Source organism: Bos taurus, chromosome 2 (assembly GCF_002263795.3).
Source record: "Bos taurus isolate L1 Dominette 01449 registration number 42190680 breed Hereford chromosome 2, ARS-UCD2.0, whole genome shotgun sequence".
Lineage (NCBI taxonomy): Eukaryota > Metazoa > Chordata > Mammalia > Artiodactyla > Bovidae > Bos > Bos taurus.
Window position 1 is genome coordinate 89,794,850 of NC_037329.1, and position 16,234 is coordinate 89,811,083.

The following is a 16,234-nucleotide window of genomic DNA, read 5'->3' on the forward strand; positions in this document are numbered from 1 at the left end:
AGAGCCTGTCAGTTGGCAAAAGGAAGATCTGTCAATATCTACAAGGAGAGTCACTATGCTTTTGGAATGGCATATGATTTTGGTATACTTCGGAAACAAAGAGGGTTTCTAACATCCTCAGGACAGCCTATCAAAAATGGGAAACAAGTAGTGGAGTTATGAGACGCAATTCCGCTACCAAATGTGCTTGATATTATTAAGGTGTCAGGCCATTCAAGGACCGACACTGCCCAGGCAAAAAGAAACTTAAGCTAATCACGCCGGCAAGGCAGCAGCCTCTCAAATTGTTCACGACCAACTAACTACTGCCTTTCCCTTTCAGTCTCCCAGTAACCTCTCTAGCATGTTATTAAGATTTCGGAGAACAGCACCAGACAAGGAAAAATACACCTAGATACAGAAAGGGGGAAGATTCAACCCTAAAAGAGAGCTGTGGATAGGTCCAAACAGGAAGCCTGTCCTTCTGTTTGGAGCTTAGTATCCTGTTTTACAATATATTCATGAGTTAACTCATTGGAACCCAAATAAGATGGTGTTATGGGGTAAACAATATTTTTGGAAACCTTCTTCTACTACAGCTTGGGAAGATCTATTCAGGATGCAGTGCATGTCCAAAATATAATCCAGGAGAGCCATTGCATAAGTTCTCAGGGGAGTTTTCCATTACCTACAGGCCCTTTGGAAATGTGGCAGGATAGGTTTTATACAGATGCCTCCCCTGCAAGTTTATTAACATGTTCTTGTTATGATCTGTATGTTTTCATACTGGGTTGAGGCATTCCCAAGGAGAAGGGCCATGGCACAATTGGCAGAGAAGCTGCTTTTAGAAAGAGTGGTTCCCATCTGGGGAATCCCTCAGAACTACATAGTGACAGAGGAACTCATTTTACTGGACAAATTGTCAAGGAAGCTTGTAAAATTTGGCCAATTATGCAATACTTCCATTGTACCTATCACCCCCTGTCTTCTGGGTTAATAGAAATGCAAATGGAACAATTAAAAATCAGTTGGCTAAAATTACAGATGCTTATTCCTTATGCTCACCTAAGGCTCTTCCATTGGTCCTCCTCAACCTCAGATCCACTAATTTTGGCAAACATCATTTCTCTCCCCTTGAGATTGTTACAGGGAGACAAATGAGATTGGATGAAGGATCATATGATCCCACATTACTAAAGGCAGATATATTACAATATTGCAAGTGTTTAATCAAATTATTGGCAGATCCTTCCAAACTTGTTTCTGAAGCTTATCACAGTAATCTATCTTCGAATGAAGATCAGATGTCCTATGACTTACAACCAGGAGATTCTGTATATTGGAAAAGATGTCATTTAAAGGACTCCCTCCAACCTAGATGGAAGGGCCCTTATCAGGTTCTTTTAACAAGCTCATGTACAGCAAAACTGAAGTAAATTGACACTTGGATTCATCTTCCTCCCCTAAAAAGGGCTTCTGTACCAGACTGGCTTGTAGAGAGAGTTGGTGAGCTCAGACTCATCTCAAAGCAGTGCTCTGATAATAATAAAGTACCAATGCCAGAACGATCAGAAGGCAACGTCAGAAGCAGACAGCTGTGCCAAGATGCTAGACCTGACAGGTAGGATTGTTCACTACGTTTTCTTCTTGATTTCTTGGATTTGCACATGAATCAAATCTTTTTGCATCATGGGCCCTCTCTTATGAAAATTTTAGAAATCAATTAAATTGTTGGGTTTGTGGTCAATTACCTGCATCCAGTACCTCTGGTTTATCTTGGTGGGTTTCTCCCCACAAGGCTCTGACTGGATGGCTCTTAGAAAGTTTATTTTAGAAAAAAAGAATTATAGTTTGATCTGGGCTACTACTGATATCACTCAATGGGACCCACTCACTTGGCCAAACTAACATGCATATTCTGACCCTGGCCATAAATGTGAATTTTCCCTTAAGGTTACTCAAGCTAAACTGGAAGAAAAAGCTACATTTCAGTCAAAAAATGTTAACTCTAGACTGTTAGGAAGGACACTTCCTCAGTTATGGGTTGGGTTTATCTGGCTAATACCAGGCTCTGGTCATCTAAGCCTAAAGGCCCCCCAATCTGGGAACAATTAAATCATACTAAAGATAATCAGCATTATAACACTAAAAAATTAGGCTGGATGCCTTATGAAAATTGCCAGTGTATCATATATTATTTCCCTTAAAGATAGTGATTGGTTCGGAACAGATTGGATCAGACGACCAGAAATATACTGGGTGGCGGCTAATGGGACTTAGTGGCTTTGTGCGACAAATCTCTGGCCCTGGCTTCCAACAGGATGGCTAGAAAGGTGTACTTTAGGATTCCCTTGGGCTCAAGTCCACTTACGTACAAATTTAGATGTTACTCCAGCAAATTTACCATCAATATGAGCCTGATGGACCAAGAGATCTGTATTTCACTTAGCAGCTATTTTTGTGCTCTCAGTAGGATTGGAAAAAGTTATTTCTCACACTAAAGCCTTAACAGAATTCACTTAAAAGGCCTTAAATGATAGCAACCAGTTTATTAGCTTTCTAAATTTTGAGGTATCTATGATGAGTGAAGCTGTCTTATAAAATTGTGTGGCCCTTGATAAACCTAACAGCATCTCAAGGGAGCACTTGTGCCATCATTCAAACTAGTGTTGTGTTTGCATACCAGGTGAATCTTCTAAGGTAACACATTTAATGAGTCACATGAAAAATCAGATTACTTCCTTAGATGATCCACTTCCTAACCTTGGTAATCTTTTGGGAAGATAGTTTGGTTCTGGAAGCTCATGGCTTAAATCCCTACTTGTAACTTTAATAACTTTATTAGCTGTATTACTTGTAATCTGTCTACTTTATAAGGGTCTTCTTGCATTATACACTGTGTAACCAGGCTAGGCCAAATTAATGATAGCTAAACATCTTAAAGAAATAGTTACATTTATAACATAGAATAATTGTAATAGTGTGATTCTAGGTATGGGAAGAAGCAACGAGGGAAATATCTCCTGGATCCTAATAGGTTAGAAGATAGAGGATCCAGAGAATCTTTTATTATCTATCAATGGGTCTAATCCAGAAACTAACACCTGGAGTGACGTATCAATAAGAATTTTCACCTGATCTGGGATGAGCCTCCCAGCACAGTGGGACAAAAAGATGGTCTTGAAATGTCTCCCAATATGGTCGAATTTCCCACCATGGAGAGGGACTGTGAAATGAAATATTATTATTTCCTGCTATACCAGGAAACAATATCACAGCCATCAGGGATTTCAATCTTTCAAATGTAAATTTCTGAGCCCAAGTAGAACAATACCTCTATTTGGCAGCCATCAGCCACTTCCCCAGTAAGTGCTGAGGAGCTGGATGTGTGGGTGTGTGTTGGGGGGTGTGTGGGAGAAAGTTTGCCACCCCTTATGGTGAATGAAGAATTAAGGATGTGAACAATTAAGAAGCAGGATTTGGCCCCAGATAGCTGAGATGTATATGAAAGTAATGAATTCAGTGAACCCAGATGCTTGCATATTCCTATACATAGAAGGGCACTAAATCCTTTAATGAAAAATAACTGGTTTTCCTTAATTAATAATAATCTTTTAATATTCAGATTACCCGTCCCTTGCTGCAAACTTCTATTATATAATAGAATATTATGGAATATATAATATATATAGCCTATATGTATATTATATATATATATATATAGTAATATATAACCTGGCTCATTCCCTACTCAACCCACCCCCCACCCCCCACCAACCCCCACCTACTCCTCAAACAGTTCTCTCAGGGTCACCTGAGATGCTGTCTCCTGGGCTTGAAGTCCTAATAATTCCCACCAAATAGACCTAACTCTCCCAGTGGGGACATTTTGATTTGGGAGAACTCAGGGTCAACTGAGTTCCAATGAAAGCTCTCTCCAGACTTCCTAAAAGGGTTAACAGTGTTTGAATCAAGTTTTCCGGGCTATAGGTTTTTGAAGTGACCTCCCAGTGAATTTCATCTTTCAACACTTCTAGAGAAGTCTAAGGTCTGGAACAGAGAAGGTTAAAACTGAGGGAGGGCCTGGGAAGTTGGGGTGCTATGTTATCCTCATTCTCTAACCTGTGACCCCCACCTCATTATATCTTTCAGGCAGGTCATGGCATCACCAAGCCAAAGTTTGAATTCCACTTTAGATGATAACCGGCGAGTGAACTTTCGAGAGAAGCTTCTGATTATTGACTTGTCCCTGGAGAATCGAGACGTGGAGTGCTTGAAGTTTCTCTGCCAAGACTACATCACCCTTGGAAAACTGGAAAAGTGCAGAAGAGCCTTGGATATTTTTGAGTACTTGCTGCAACAGGAGCTGTTGAGTGAGGAAGACCCCGTCTTCCTAGCAGAGCTCCTCTACATCATAGAGCAGAAGATCCTGCTGAAGCACCTTGACTACACCAAGGAGCAGGTGGAATGTTGGCTGCAAACCCGCCGCAGGGTCTCCCACTTCAGGTGATCAAGATCAACATGGCAGGGCCATTGGGCTTTGAAAGGCAGGGGTTAAGGTCTTTAATCTTAAGATTAAAAATGAATTCGATTTGAAGCTTTTTTTCCCCCTTATCTACCTCCTTGGATGGTATGGTGATTCTAAACCAGGAGATTTCTCAGCTTCAGGTGCTGATGAGAAGGGAGGCTGGGAGGGAAACAAAGCTTTGAAACCCAGCTCAGGGCCTGAGAGGGGCCTCCTTTTGTTTTGCTTCTCACTGAGGAAGGAGGCCCAGCTCCAGGCAGCAGGCCCCACCTCCAGCCTTCCTCTTTGTCACCTTTTGTTTTGCTTCTCACTGAGGAAGGGGGCCCAGCTCCAGGCAGCAGGCCCCACCTCCAGCCTTCCTCTTTGTCAACGTGGGTGCTCTCAGCCTCCTCCCTCCTGTGAGTCACTGGTATGTCCGCCATTCGAAAAGAGAGTAATACATGTGCTTAGTCGCTCAGTCATGTCCTACTCTTATTGACCCCGTGGACCGTAGCCCGCCTGGCTCCTTTGTCCATGGGGATTCCCTATGTAAGAATACAAAAGCAGGTTGCCATGCCCTCTTCCAGGGGATCTTCCCAACTCAGGGACTGAACCCAGGTCTCCCACATTGCAGGCAGATTCTTTACAAGCTGAGCTACCAGGGAAGCACACTTGAAGCCAAATTGACAAAATGAAAAAGGAGATGTGTCTCTAGGGTAGGGAGGGATGTCATTTATGCCATGTCCAATTTCCCCAATTTGGGGGTGAAACCTGGACAGGTAAAATATAGGCATTTTGCCCAAAGAGGTAAAATAAAGGCAACAGACCTGAGGCAACACGTTATAAACTGTCCACTGACATAGTATCTACATCAAACAACCTCACAAGGAGGAGCCTTTGTGATATTATTTTATAGCTTGGACAATTAGAATGCTTCAGGTCTTAAGGCTTGAACTGACTCCTAGAACCTGAGCAACCCTTGGGTCAGTGAGAGAATTCTGGAAATTATTATCTCCATTCTGTTGGTTAAAAAGCTGAGGAATGGTCTTGGGCATACAGAACTGTTAATATGTGAATGAAGTATTCAGTTTTTCTTTTTTTTTTTTTTGGCCACACGGCCAGGTAGGTAGGCTCTTAGTTCCTCCACCAGGGATTATACCTATGCCCAACACTGGACTGCCAGGGAAGTTCCTAAATTCAGTTTTTCCAATTGTTGAGTGTATGGCTTTCCAGAAGCTGGGATAGTTTCCTTTCTGTAAGTGAACTTCATATTCACTGGCATTGGGTGCTCCCTGATGAGAGCCTATAAAGAAAGCCTGATTTCTGGAATGGAGTCTGGAGAAGGGTGGGCATGCCACAGTGGTGTTCTACAGCTTCTTAGTGGGATGTGAATCAGCACTGGACCTGGAATCAACAAGGCTCATAGTCGAATAGGTCAAATGGAAATACTAAAAGTTTCTGTTTTTAAATCTATAAAATGAGATTAATAGTTGTCTACTCACAGGGCTGTGATTATTCAAATGAGAGATAACGTTTGATAAAAGCTCTCCATTTTCTGCCTGTCCTCTGCAAGTGTGAGGCTTTAATTTGTTTCTTTGGTCTATGTCTTAGAAACCTGCTCTACGAACTGTCAGAAGGCATCAGCTCAGAGAACCTCCAGAGCATGATCTTCCTTCTGAATGAGTCAATTCCAAATGTCCAGATGGTGAGTGAGCCATACCCGATGGGATCTTTGTGAACATTGCCTTAATCAGTGCTTGGGATGATGTTGGAAAGGGAGACAGTATTAAACAAGGGTTAGAAACATGGATTGTGATGTGCCTGGAGTCTAGTTCTAGACTAACTCCTGAATGTAGGGCAAGTGACTGAACGTTTCTGAGTCTCCATTTTCTAATACAGCCTATTATAGACAATTATACTACTTCCTTCCAGGACTGTGAAGAGGATTAGATGAAATAATGTACATAAACTATTAGCGGGGGCCTATATTTTGCACCTGGTACGTGTGTGCATGCTAAGTCCCTTCAGTCATGTCCAACTCTTTGCCAGCCTTTGTACTGTAGCCTGCCAGGCCCCTCTGTCCATGGGATTCTCCAAGGAAGAAAACTAGAGTGTGTTGTCATGCCCTCCTCCAGGGGATCTTCCCAAACCAGGGATCGAACATCGTCTCCTACATTGCAGGCAGATTCTTTAGCACTAAGCCATCAGCGAAGCCCTTTGCATGTAGTAACTGTTCAGTAAATGATTGACTGCTATGGGCATTCACTGTGTCTTGTGACACAGAACTGTGCAGGGCACCACAGAGGAATGAGGAGGTGGTAGCTAATGGCAGAGTGGGATTCTGTTGTTCATCGCCTCCATTTGTTGAGGTTTTCGAGGGAGACTATCCTCTTCAGTGGACTCTTCGGTGTCTTCCATGAAGAGTTTTGTGAAAATCAAATGAGACGAATATTTGAGGGTGTTCTTTCTACAGGGTTGTACAGGAGCTTGGAGCCAATAGTAATTTTTAAAATATTAACATAATGCTGTCTGCTGATATTCTTGTTAGGTTGATCATAATTAAGGGCTGGAAAATAACTGTACATATCTCTTCCAGGCCACAGAACTTTTTATTTTTTGAGTTTCTAACAGCTTGTGACAAGCCAGTTATTTAATTTGAGAAGGGGCCAATTTTCAAATTTTACCCTATAACATTAATTTTGTTATTCAACTGTTATTTTCATTAGGTTTTAAGTTATATAATATTTGATTAACACCCAAAAAAGATGTGTAAAATGTATGGAAGTTATAGAATGTAGAACCAAGTGAGCAGCCATGGATTCCCTGTCCAACTCAGAAACGAGCACATCACCCATGCGAAAAGCCTGAGTGTAGCCCTCCCATATCACATTCTTTCCAGACTAACTGGTTATTATGGACAAATTTCTTCTCTCTCTTTTTTTTTTTTTTTAATTTTTTGGCTGCGCTGTGTGGCATGTGGGATCTTAGTTCCCCTGACCAGGGATCAAATTCTTGCCCCCTGCCTTGGGAGCGAAAAGTCTTAACCACTCTTCCCTGGGACTGCCAGGGAAATCCCAATAATTTCTTTTTTAAAGAAAAATCACTGAGGAGTGGAAGCTGTTTTACACGTGGTAGGTATAACAAGGACCATGTTTCCTGGTGTCAGACCTGTAGGTTAACTAATCTGCAGTTTAATTCTCTGTTTTGGCTATACTCTTTGAGTCCCTCCCCCACCCCCCACCACCACCTTTTCAGGGCCCTCAGGGATTTTAGCCTCTTGTGACTTTCCATTGTTTCTCTCTTCAGTCTTTATCCCAAAGATGGGCTGTGGGATCCTCGGGAATGGGGACTGAGTCTTACTCATTGTTAGAGCTACAAAACATTGCATAATTAGTGCTCTGCCACTTACTGGCTCTTGACCTTGGACAAGTTACTGAATTTCTCTGTGCCTCAGTTATTTTATCTTTAAAATGGAGATAATAATAGCATCTACTCATCAAATTGTTTCTGAGTAGTTAGTGAGTTGTGTATATTTGGTATGTGGTATCCCTGGGTCAGGAAGATCCCCTAGGGAGGAAATGGCACCCCACTCCAGTATTCTTGCATGGGAAATGCCATGGGCAGGAGCCTGGAGGGTTACAGTCCACTGGCTCCCAAAAAGTTGGACATGACTGAGTGACTAACACGCATACACACATTGATATAGATTGTATAGAGACTTACAGTTTCTATACTGTCTCTTTCCCTATACTATTTAGGTCCACCTGGATATATACTCTGCCTTATTTATTAATGCAATGGATAATCAGTAGGCAAGTAAAAGTGACTTCATTGATTCTCTTGCAGACCTCTAGAAGTTTCTTGATGTGTCTGGAGAAACAAGCTAAAATAGATGAAGATAATGTGACATTACTGGAGAATCTCTGCCAAAAAATTGTGCCAAACCTTATGGAAAAGCTACATAAATACAAAAGAGAGAGGTAACTAGCTTATGCTTGCTTGCTTGTTTGTACCAAACCATAAGAATTCTCAAATCAATTGGCCATGTATGATGTTTACACATCACTCTGATAATATTCTCTTGAAATCTATTTGCTCATTCAGCACATGTTTATTGAATGCATATTTTGTTCTAGGCACAGTTTTAGAAGTTGGAGCTACAGCAAGGTATAGAGCAAAGATCCTATCCTCTTGGCTCTTATATTCTAGTGGGAGAAAGTGGTTTTAGACAAATGTCTTCTTCTGATTCTTAAATAGAAATGAAAATAACAGAATGGTTTTGAATGAAATGACATAAAATAGGAGGCAGAATGGCACAGGAATTAAAAGTGGAACGCATGGAGTCAGATTGCCAGAATTCCACTTATTAATGGTTCAGAGGCCCTTTCCTCAGCTCCTCTGTGTCTCACTTTTCCCATCTGTAAAGTGAGGACAATAATTGTACTTGATTTGTGATTTTTTTTTTTTTTTAAGGATTAAATGACGTAATTCCTTAAAAATGCATGTCTGGCACAGAGTAAGCAATCAATACTAGGAATATGTTTGTTAGAAAGTCATAAAATTTTTCATATTCTCAAATATTACTATCAGAGAAGAATTTTATTTCTTTTTTGTTTTCCAGAAATGAAATTAAAAACCAGATGCTTCAGGCTGCTTTCACACTACGTAAAAAAGCAGTGTTCCTTGCACCACAGAAAAAATGGTGACCATGGAAGAGAGTTTTGATTGGATCTTAGACTTGAAAGACCCTTTGGTCATTGCTTCCAACCTCCCAGGCATCATAGAAATCAGTGGCAGTTCATTCTAGTAATAAAACTTGCCCTGTTTTCTAATACAGATTCTGTGTCTTTTTTTTTTTTTTTTCTTTCTGATAAGTCTAAATAGTAAAAGCTCTCTTTACTGAAGCCTTGGAGTGTAGTCTTGAATTTAATTGTGCACCCTGAGAAAAAAGAGATTAGCCTCGATTTGGGCATCTGTGAAATAAAAGGTGAGACCGGGTATATTTTAAGATTCCTTTTAGCTTAGAACCACTGTCCATGGCTTTGACTGAGCTTGAGTTTCCCTTATATATGCCCACCTATTGTTATAATTCTGTGTCCCCTCCGCACAGGCTTGTTTTGGACATTGGTTGATGATGAGATGGTGTTTCACTGCCCCTCTCTCTGTCCTCCCCTAAAATTTGGTCCATGCCACACTCATTTCTTGTTTGGTGTGAGGAAGGTGTTTGTGCAGGAGCTGCTTCTCTTGGGCCGCGAGCGGGATTGGCTCTTGGGAGATGACAGCCCAGTGTGAAGACAGACACATTCAGCTGCTCTGGGAGCAGAAAACTTACAATCTTGTATTAAATTCCATGTTGGAGTCAGGACATTTCAGACGCAGAACACCAAACCAACTAAAGCAAAGAAGAAAATTGGTTGCTTCTTTCACCTGAAAACACATAAATGGGAAGACTCCCTTCAAATGTGGCCTGAATTAGGCTGAAATCTGCACACAGCATCTCTCTCGGCCAGGGTCTCGGGGTTGGTCCCTGGTCCCTGTAGAAGATTAGGGTCCATGGCTTGGAATTCTCAGGTTTATTGTCAGGGCCAGTGGTTAATCTGTATCAAACCTGCTCCAATGCATCCTCTCAACTGGATACCTCTGGTGAGATGTTGTATGTGATAAGTTGTTTTTCTTTTTAACTTTTTTTTCTGGCAGGATCTGAGTCTTGTCCAAAGTCTGACGTTTGCTCTTAAAGGTGTGGTAAAAGTGACATATTTATATCTTTAAGCAGAAACTAAATTTCTGAAAGTAGAACCCTTTTAAAAAAACACTAAGGGAATTTCCTGTTTAAAGAAAGACCCATTTGGCATTTTAAACATTGTATTTAACATAACTTTTGCATATACAAAATTTTAAAAGAAAGTTTTTCTATTAACAATTTTAGATTGTATTACAGTTTACTGTTTAAATGTATTTTTGAACAGGTGCTATCTTTACATTGTTCAAAGATACGAAAATATGAAAAAGTGTTCCAGAAGAGTCTTGCCCCCATTTCTGTCCACTGAACGTTCCATTCTCCCTCCTCTTTATCCCATAGATAATTTCAGGGTTTCTTATTGCAAATGTAAATACAACAAATACAAATATAGGTGCATTTTACAGTAGGCATTTCTTAAACTATACACTCAACACTGTGACACTCACATCTCTCATGTGGTCTTATTTAAAATGTTTGTTTAAGGTGCCTGGACATATTGGTACAATTCTTGACTGGGAATAACTTTATGAACTTTGTGAACCAACCACTTGTAAATAGTAGTAATTGCCTTACCAATAAATAAAGAAAAATTTTCCCTGTTTACTTCCGAGTGGTATCTGATTTTACTTAATAACTTTTTTCTGCTTATATAGTGATATATGTTCATTGTGGAATATTTGGGAAATACAAGAACACACAAAAAAGGAGAGTTCATTCACTTATAATTTTGTTTTGGCATACACTTTCCCTTTATTTCACACTGCATTTGTCCTTGATCTTCCCTATCTCCTTTAAGTGAGTCTCACCTCCATGACCTGTCAATCAAGAATCCACAACACTTTGTCATTACCAGTATCTGTACTTGCATCCAAGTCTCAATTTCAAGTGTGCCCCTCTCTGACATCCACCTCTTCCTGTTCAGTCATTCGGTCTCACTTCCTCTGGGACCCTCCCTCTAGCTGTCTTCAGTGCTACCAGGGCCTCCAGTCAGTCCACTGGCCCTGTCTGCCATCTTTCCAATGCCAACATTGCCCCTCCCTCCCTCTCTCCCTCTTTTTCTGGAGTCATCATTAAACTCACTTTCTTGCACCATCCCTCAACACCCTTGGCCTTTAGAATCTAAACTCTAGAATCCAGACTCTGGTTGATCCCATAAGTCTGTTCACTCCATGTTTGTCCTAAAATTCTTGGCTGTGGCTGGTGTAAAAAGCCACAGACCAGGTCAACATTGCAGACCTGGTCTCATTTAAAGCCAGTGACTACAAACCTCAAAGAGATGTTCAGTGTCTCCTGGAAATCCTGTGACACTTCCCTAGTTCTGACAGGCTTTTGCTTTCTCAGATTATTTTACACCTTCTTTGGTCTGCTCAGACCTTTGTCATCCTCACGTCCCTCACGTTCATGTGACAGTCTCATTAATTTAAGGAAAGTGATCGGAAGAGACTTCTACCTTCTGCCATCAAGTCTCCCTGCCCACCTGCTCATTAAGCCTCCTTTGCTGATTTCTCTCCCGTCAACAACGGGTGAGCTGCCCTTGTTACTCCCAAGAGTTAATGACTTGTATAGGGACAGTGCCTTCCTGCTTACTCAAAGCTGTCACTCCACACCTTCCTTCCTATCTCCATTACCCCCAGTCCTTCCCAGATTATTCCCCTCAGGATACAAAACATGCTGTAATTTCTCCTTCCTTCAAAACAAAAACAAAACTGACCCCCCCCCCCGCCCCCCCCCCCCCTCAAAACAAAGCCTATCTTCTGTAGGAGGCTCTGAAGTAAACTCTGAGTGGAGGATTCTTGTTTGCTCAGGAAGTGCTCTCTGAGACACCAGAGGTTTGCTCAGGAAGTGCTCTCTGAAACACCAGAGGTTTGCTCAGGAAGTGCTCTCTGAGACACCAGAGGTTTGCTCAGGAAGTGCTTCCTGAGGCACCAGCAGGAAGAGGGGAGCAGGATAGGGAAGCGGAGGAGGCGGGTAAAACTGAGGCCAGGCCTCTGTTATCTCAGCCTGGTCTGGCTGGAGAACTCTCGACTGGAAATCATCCGTAGAGTCCCACTCTACCAGGGGCCAGGGAGCCAGGCTTTCATCTTCTCTCAGCCCCCCATCCTTGGCTAAGAGCTGCCCCAGGTTGGGGAACTTAAAACTTCCAAGTAGAGGGCAGTCCCTAAGATAGTCCCTCACACAAAGATGTGAACCTTTAGAAGCATCCCCTCTCAGCTGGCAAGCTCATGGGGATAGGGGAAGGTAGGGGGCAAGGTGGGGAGCCCAGGGGGATTAAAGAGGGTGAGAGGAGACCTGTGAGGAGCACTGCCAGCACCCCCTGCATCCCTCTTGAGCCCACATCCTCAGGTCTGCCCAATGTTTGCATTGGGCCACAGTAAAATCTGGGGCCCGTAAATCATATGTATGAAGATAAATACCCAATAAACCATTCTCTTCTCCTGCTGCTTCTTTGGAATGACTTGAAAGGCCAGGTTAGGATTTATTATTTTTGTGGTGTGCAGCATGTCTGCCCCTGCGGTCCCCAGCCCGCCCCTTTTCTGCCTACCCTCAGCTCCTTCCAGATGACCCAAAGCCCTAATATATGCAAAGGAACATGAAAAATGTCACAGAGTTAGCTCAGTGTTCCCTTAAGCCCAGAATTTTGTGGGAGAATTTTCTATGCTCTCAAACTGAAAGGTCAGATCTATTTCTTTAAAAAGCCTTACCTTTTCTTTACTAACCCACTCTAGATCTATCATTTGTGAATTTATCTAAGCAGAAACACTCTCTTCTCCAGACTATTTTAAACACATCAAAACAATGTTGAAAAACTAAAGAATGAACCACAAACTGGGACATGATATGTGCTATATATCTGTCTATCTACATAGATAGATAAATCTGAAAAGGGATACAGAAATACGTGGAACCAGTACCTGCTATAGTTTCGGTGGTAGTTGCTTCTGGGGTGGTGATATAATTAACATTGCCAAGGCAGAGATAATTTTGTTGGCTCACTTTTTATTGTCCTGAGCCATCCTGTGGCAAAGTAACCACTCTGATATATAACCTGGAACAAGATGTCTGCATATGGGAAACTCCCTTGGGATGCCTCTGAGTGCCCCAAGCCTGTTCTGATAAATTAGCATAAACCAAGGGGTTCAAATGCAGACCCAATTTTCTGCATCTGTGAGCCCCACTCCCACCCATGGCTGCTGCTATTTCTCCAGCTCCCAAATGCACAATCAGAAGCTCAGCACTGTATCTGATCACTCTGCATTGCTGCTTATTTCATCATTTGAAAGAATCCTCACCATTCCCCACCCCATCCTCACTCATGCCTTCCTAGCACCCCAGATCCGGCCGCCCTGCCAGGAGATAGTGAGTTTGTTTTGGCTAGGGGCTTCTTGCTGCTGCTGCCAAATTAGCAACTCCAGGCCTTGGGTCTAGCCACTTGCTGAGGCTAAAAATGAGAACTCTGTAACAGTGATAGAGAGGTGTTACTGTTCCCATTTTATAGATCAGAAAATCAAGGCTCAGAGATGCTAAGCAATAAACAAGATCACACTGTGAGAAAGTAGGAAGGACCAGATTTCAACTCTATTCAGTTCAGCTCCAAGTCTATGATCCTGACCTTTCTGAGTGCAAGACACTGGTTTTGTGAAAATATTTCCTGAAGGACGGAAGCCTGCATTGGGTAATTTACATCCTATCTTGTTTCTTGGGAGCTTCCCTGGTAGCTCAGTGGTAAAGAATCCGCTTGCCAATGCCTGACAATGCAGGAGTCTCAGATTTGATACCTGAGTCAGAAAGATCCCCTGGAGATGGACATGGCAACCCATTCCAGTATTCTTGCCTGGGAAATCCCATGGACAGAAGAGCCTGGTGGGCTACAGTTGCAAAGAGTCAGTATGACTTAGTGACTAAACAACAATAACAACAACTCTGTTCTTGGAAATGGAAGGCTGGCCTCTCCACTTGAGTTATCACCCTGAAATGGTCTAGGACAAGACAATTTAATCCACAGTTTCAAGCCTGTGAGAAATGACTTCACCCAGATTAAAGATAGAATATGAAAAAGGACAGTTCTGATATTTATAGGAAACGTGATTCATCCTGCCAGTAACTGGAGGCACAACTGTCTGTAGAAGAGTTAGATGGATTCAGTCTTCTCAGGCTCTAGTACTGGCTCCTTAGGTCTACCATCCCTGCGGGTGATGAAACCACTCCCCCTTGTTTGCTCTTTGTGTTCAATAGGAAGTTTCTGATGAAAATAATTCAGCAGCCGGAAGAGAACACATATAAGAACACTGAACAGGCTCTCAGATTTCAACAATCACCCCTTCTGGGTCCATCTACACCTTGTTGCCAAAATCTCGGCTGCCTGCCCAGCGATGCCAAACAGAAATACGAAAACAGCTTGGAGGAAACAGAAAAGAGTAGCCTTATTATTTTTACCAGGCAAAAGGGAAACACGGTAGACTAACGCCTCAAGAAGTATGCTCCTCCTCTCTCAGGAAAAGGGAGAAGTTTTATAGCCTCCTGAAAGTCCTATATTTTTTCTTTCTTTTTTTTTTTTCGCAAATTTTCAAAACGGCCACAGCTGGCATCAGGCAACTCAGCAATGAGATCTGGTGTCCCTGAAGTTATCTGACCATGACCTTCTTTCTGAAATGCAGAATGGTACAAAAGCGTATGGGGGGAAGAATGCCAGGTTCAGAGTACAACTCATATGAAGTCAGAGAGTAATTAGCTCTGATTAGCTTTGTTTCCCCACTCCATTACTCTTGCCTGAAAAATCCCATGGACAGAGGAGCCTGGTGGGCTGCAGTCCATAGGGTCCCAAAGAGTCAGACACGACTGAGCGACTTCACTTTCACTTTTCACTTTGATGCATTGGAGAAGGAAATGGCAACCCACTCCAGTGTTCTTGCCTGGAGAATCCCAGGGACAGGGGAGCCTGGTGGGCTGCCGTCTATGGAGTCGCACAGAGTCGGACATGACTGAAGTGACTTAGCAGCAGCAGCAGCAGCAGTTTTGTTTAGCTTTGTGAATGACAAGTCTAGCTACAAGTGTTTGTTAGTAGCAACAGCTAAAGAATAACCAAGATTGTTTAACTCTTATAGGCCTGTTTGGCCGGTGTATGCCAAAGGCCATTCATTCATTTCTGTTTTTTGCTGCAGCACTCTGATGCCTGGCCTCCCAGGTTACAGGCAGGGCAGTGTTTAATAGTCCTGCCCAAAGACCAAGGTACTTGAGAGCTAGCATGTCCTGAAGCAAGATGTCATCCCAGCCCCTTGCCAGGAAAATCCCATGGACTTGCTGCTACTCCCTTGCAGCAAGTAGCACTTCTCTATTTTGAAGCCATACAGTTCAGAATTCTCAACTCATCTCTCTTCTATACTCTCTCTTATTGTTCCTACTTTTGTCACACATGTGTGTTTATCTTTCCTTTCATCATAAACATCCTTTTAAAAGTCCTGTTTCTGTTTTTTTTTCAGTACATAAGTAACTAAGGATGAAAATCTCTAACAAAATTTGCAAAGCAAAACATACTTTAGGAACACACTGAGGAGGAATTTTAACCTGTTAGGGAGAATAACTTCACCACATCTTTCAAAAGTTGCACAATTCTAGGACAGAACGATTCATTACTCTTCCAAGAATTTTCCCCAGAAACCGTCATGTTCATCAAAAACACATGTTCATTACTGCACCATGTATAGTAGTCCAAACTGGAAATTACCCATAAACTCCTCAAGTTGAAAATTATTCCTTACAGAGAGGAATGGCTAAGTAAAATTTACATGTATATGATGATATGCTAGGTATGAATTGAAAGAATGAATTATGATTCTACGTGCAGACCTGGAATGATGCCCATTATATCTTGATAAGTAAAAAGAAAGCAAGCTGTAATATGTATGATTATAGCCCCCAACTGAATGTTGTTGTTGTTTGGTCACTCAGCTGTGTCCGACTCTTTGCAACCCCATGGACTGTAGCCCTGTCAGGGCCCTCTGTCCATGGGATTT

At 42.1% G+C, this 16,234-nt stretch overlaps 1 protein-coding gene across 1 annotated transcript; it reads left to right on the forward strand.

Annotated features, from left to right (window-relative positions):
- Window positions 1-1,458: 1,458 nt before the first annotated feature.
- LOC100848685 (caspase-10) lies at window positions 1,459-9,474 on the forward strand. The gene is made up of 5 exons (XM_059878786.1): window positions 1,459-1,600; window positions 4,132-4,485; window positions 6,095-6,188; window positions 8,330-8,463; window positions 9,105-9,474. The coding sequence occupies exons 1-5, from the start codon at window positions 1,536-1,538 to the stop codon at window positions 9,187-9,189; spliced, it is 732 nt and encodes a 243-aa protein (XP_059734769.1). The 5' UTR covers window positions 1,459-1,535; the 3' UTR covers window positions 9,190-9,474.
- The last annotated feature ends 6,760 nt before the right edge of the window (window positions 9,475-16,234 follow it).

Bases quoted from the DNA above. Each gene is read 5' to 3' on its own strand.
- LOC100848685 (XM_059878786.1), top strand. From the start codon at position 1,536: ATGCCAGAACGATCAGAAGGCAACGTCAGAAGCAGACAGCTGTGCCAA. The intron at 4,486-6,094 runs GTGATCAAGATC...TCTATGTCTTAG, and splicing joins CGCAGGGTCTCCCACTTCAG to AAACCTGCTCTACGAACTGT. The intron at 6,189-8,329 runs GTGAGTGAGCCA...ATTCTCTTGCAG, and splicing joins CAATTCCAAATGTCCAGATG to ACCTCTAGAAGTTTCTTGAT.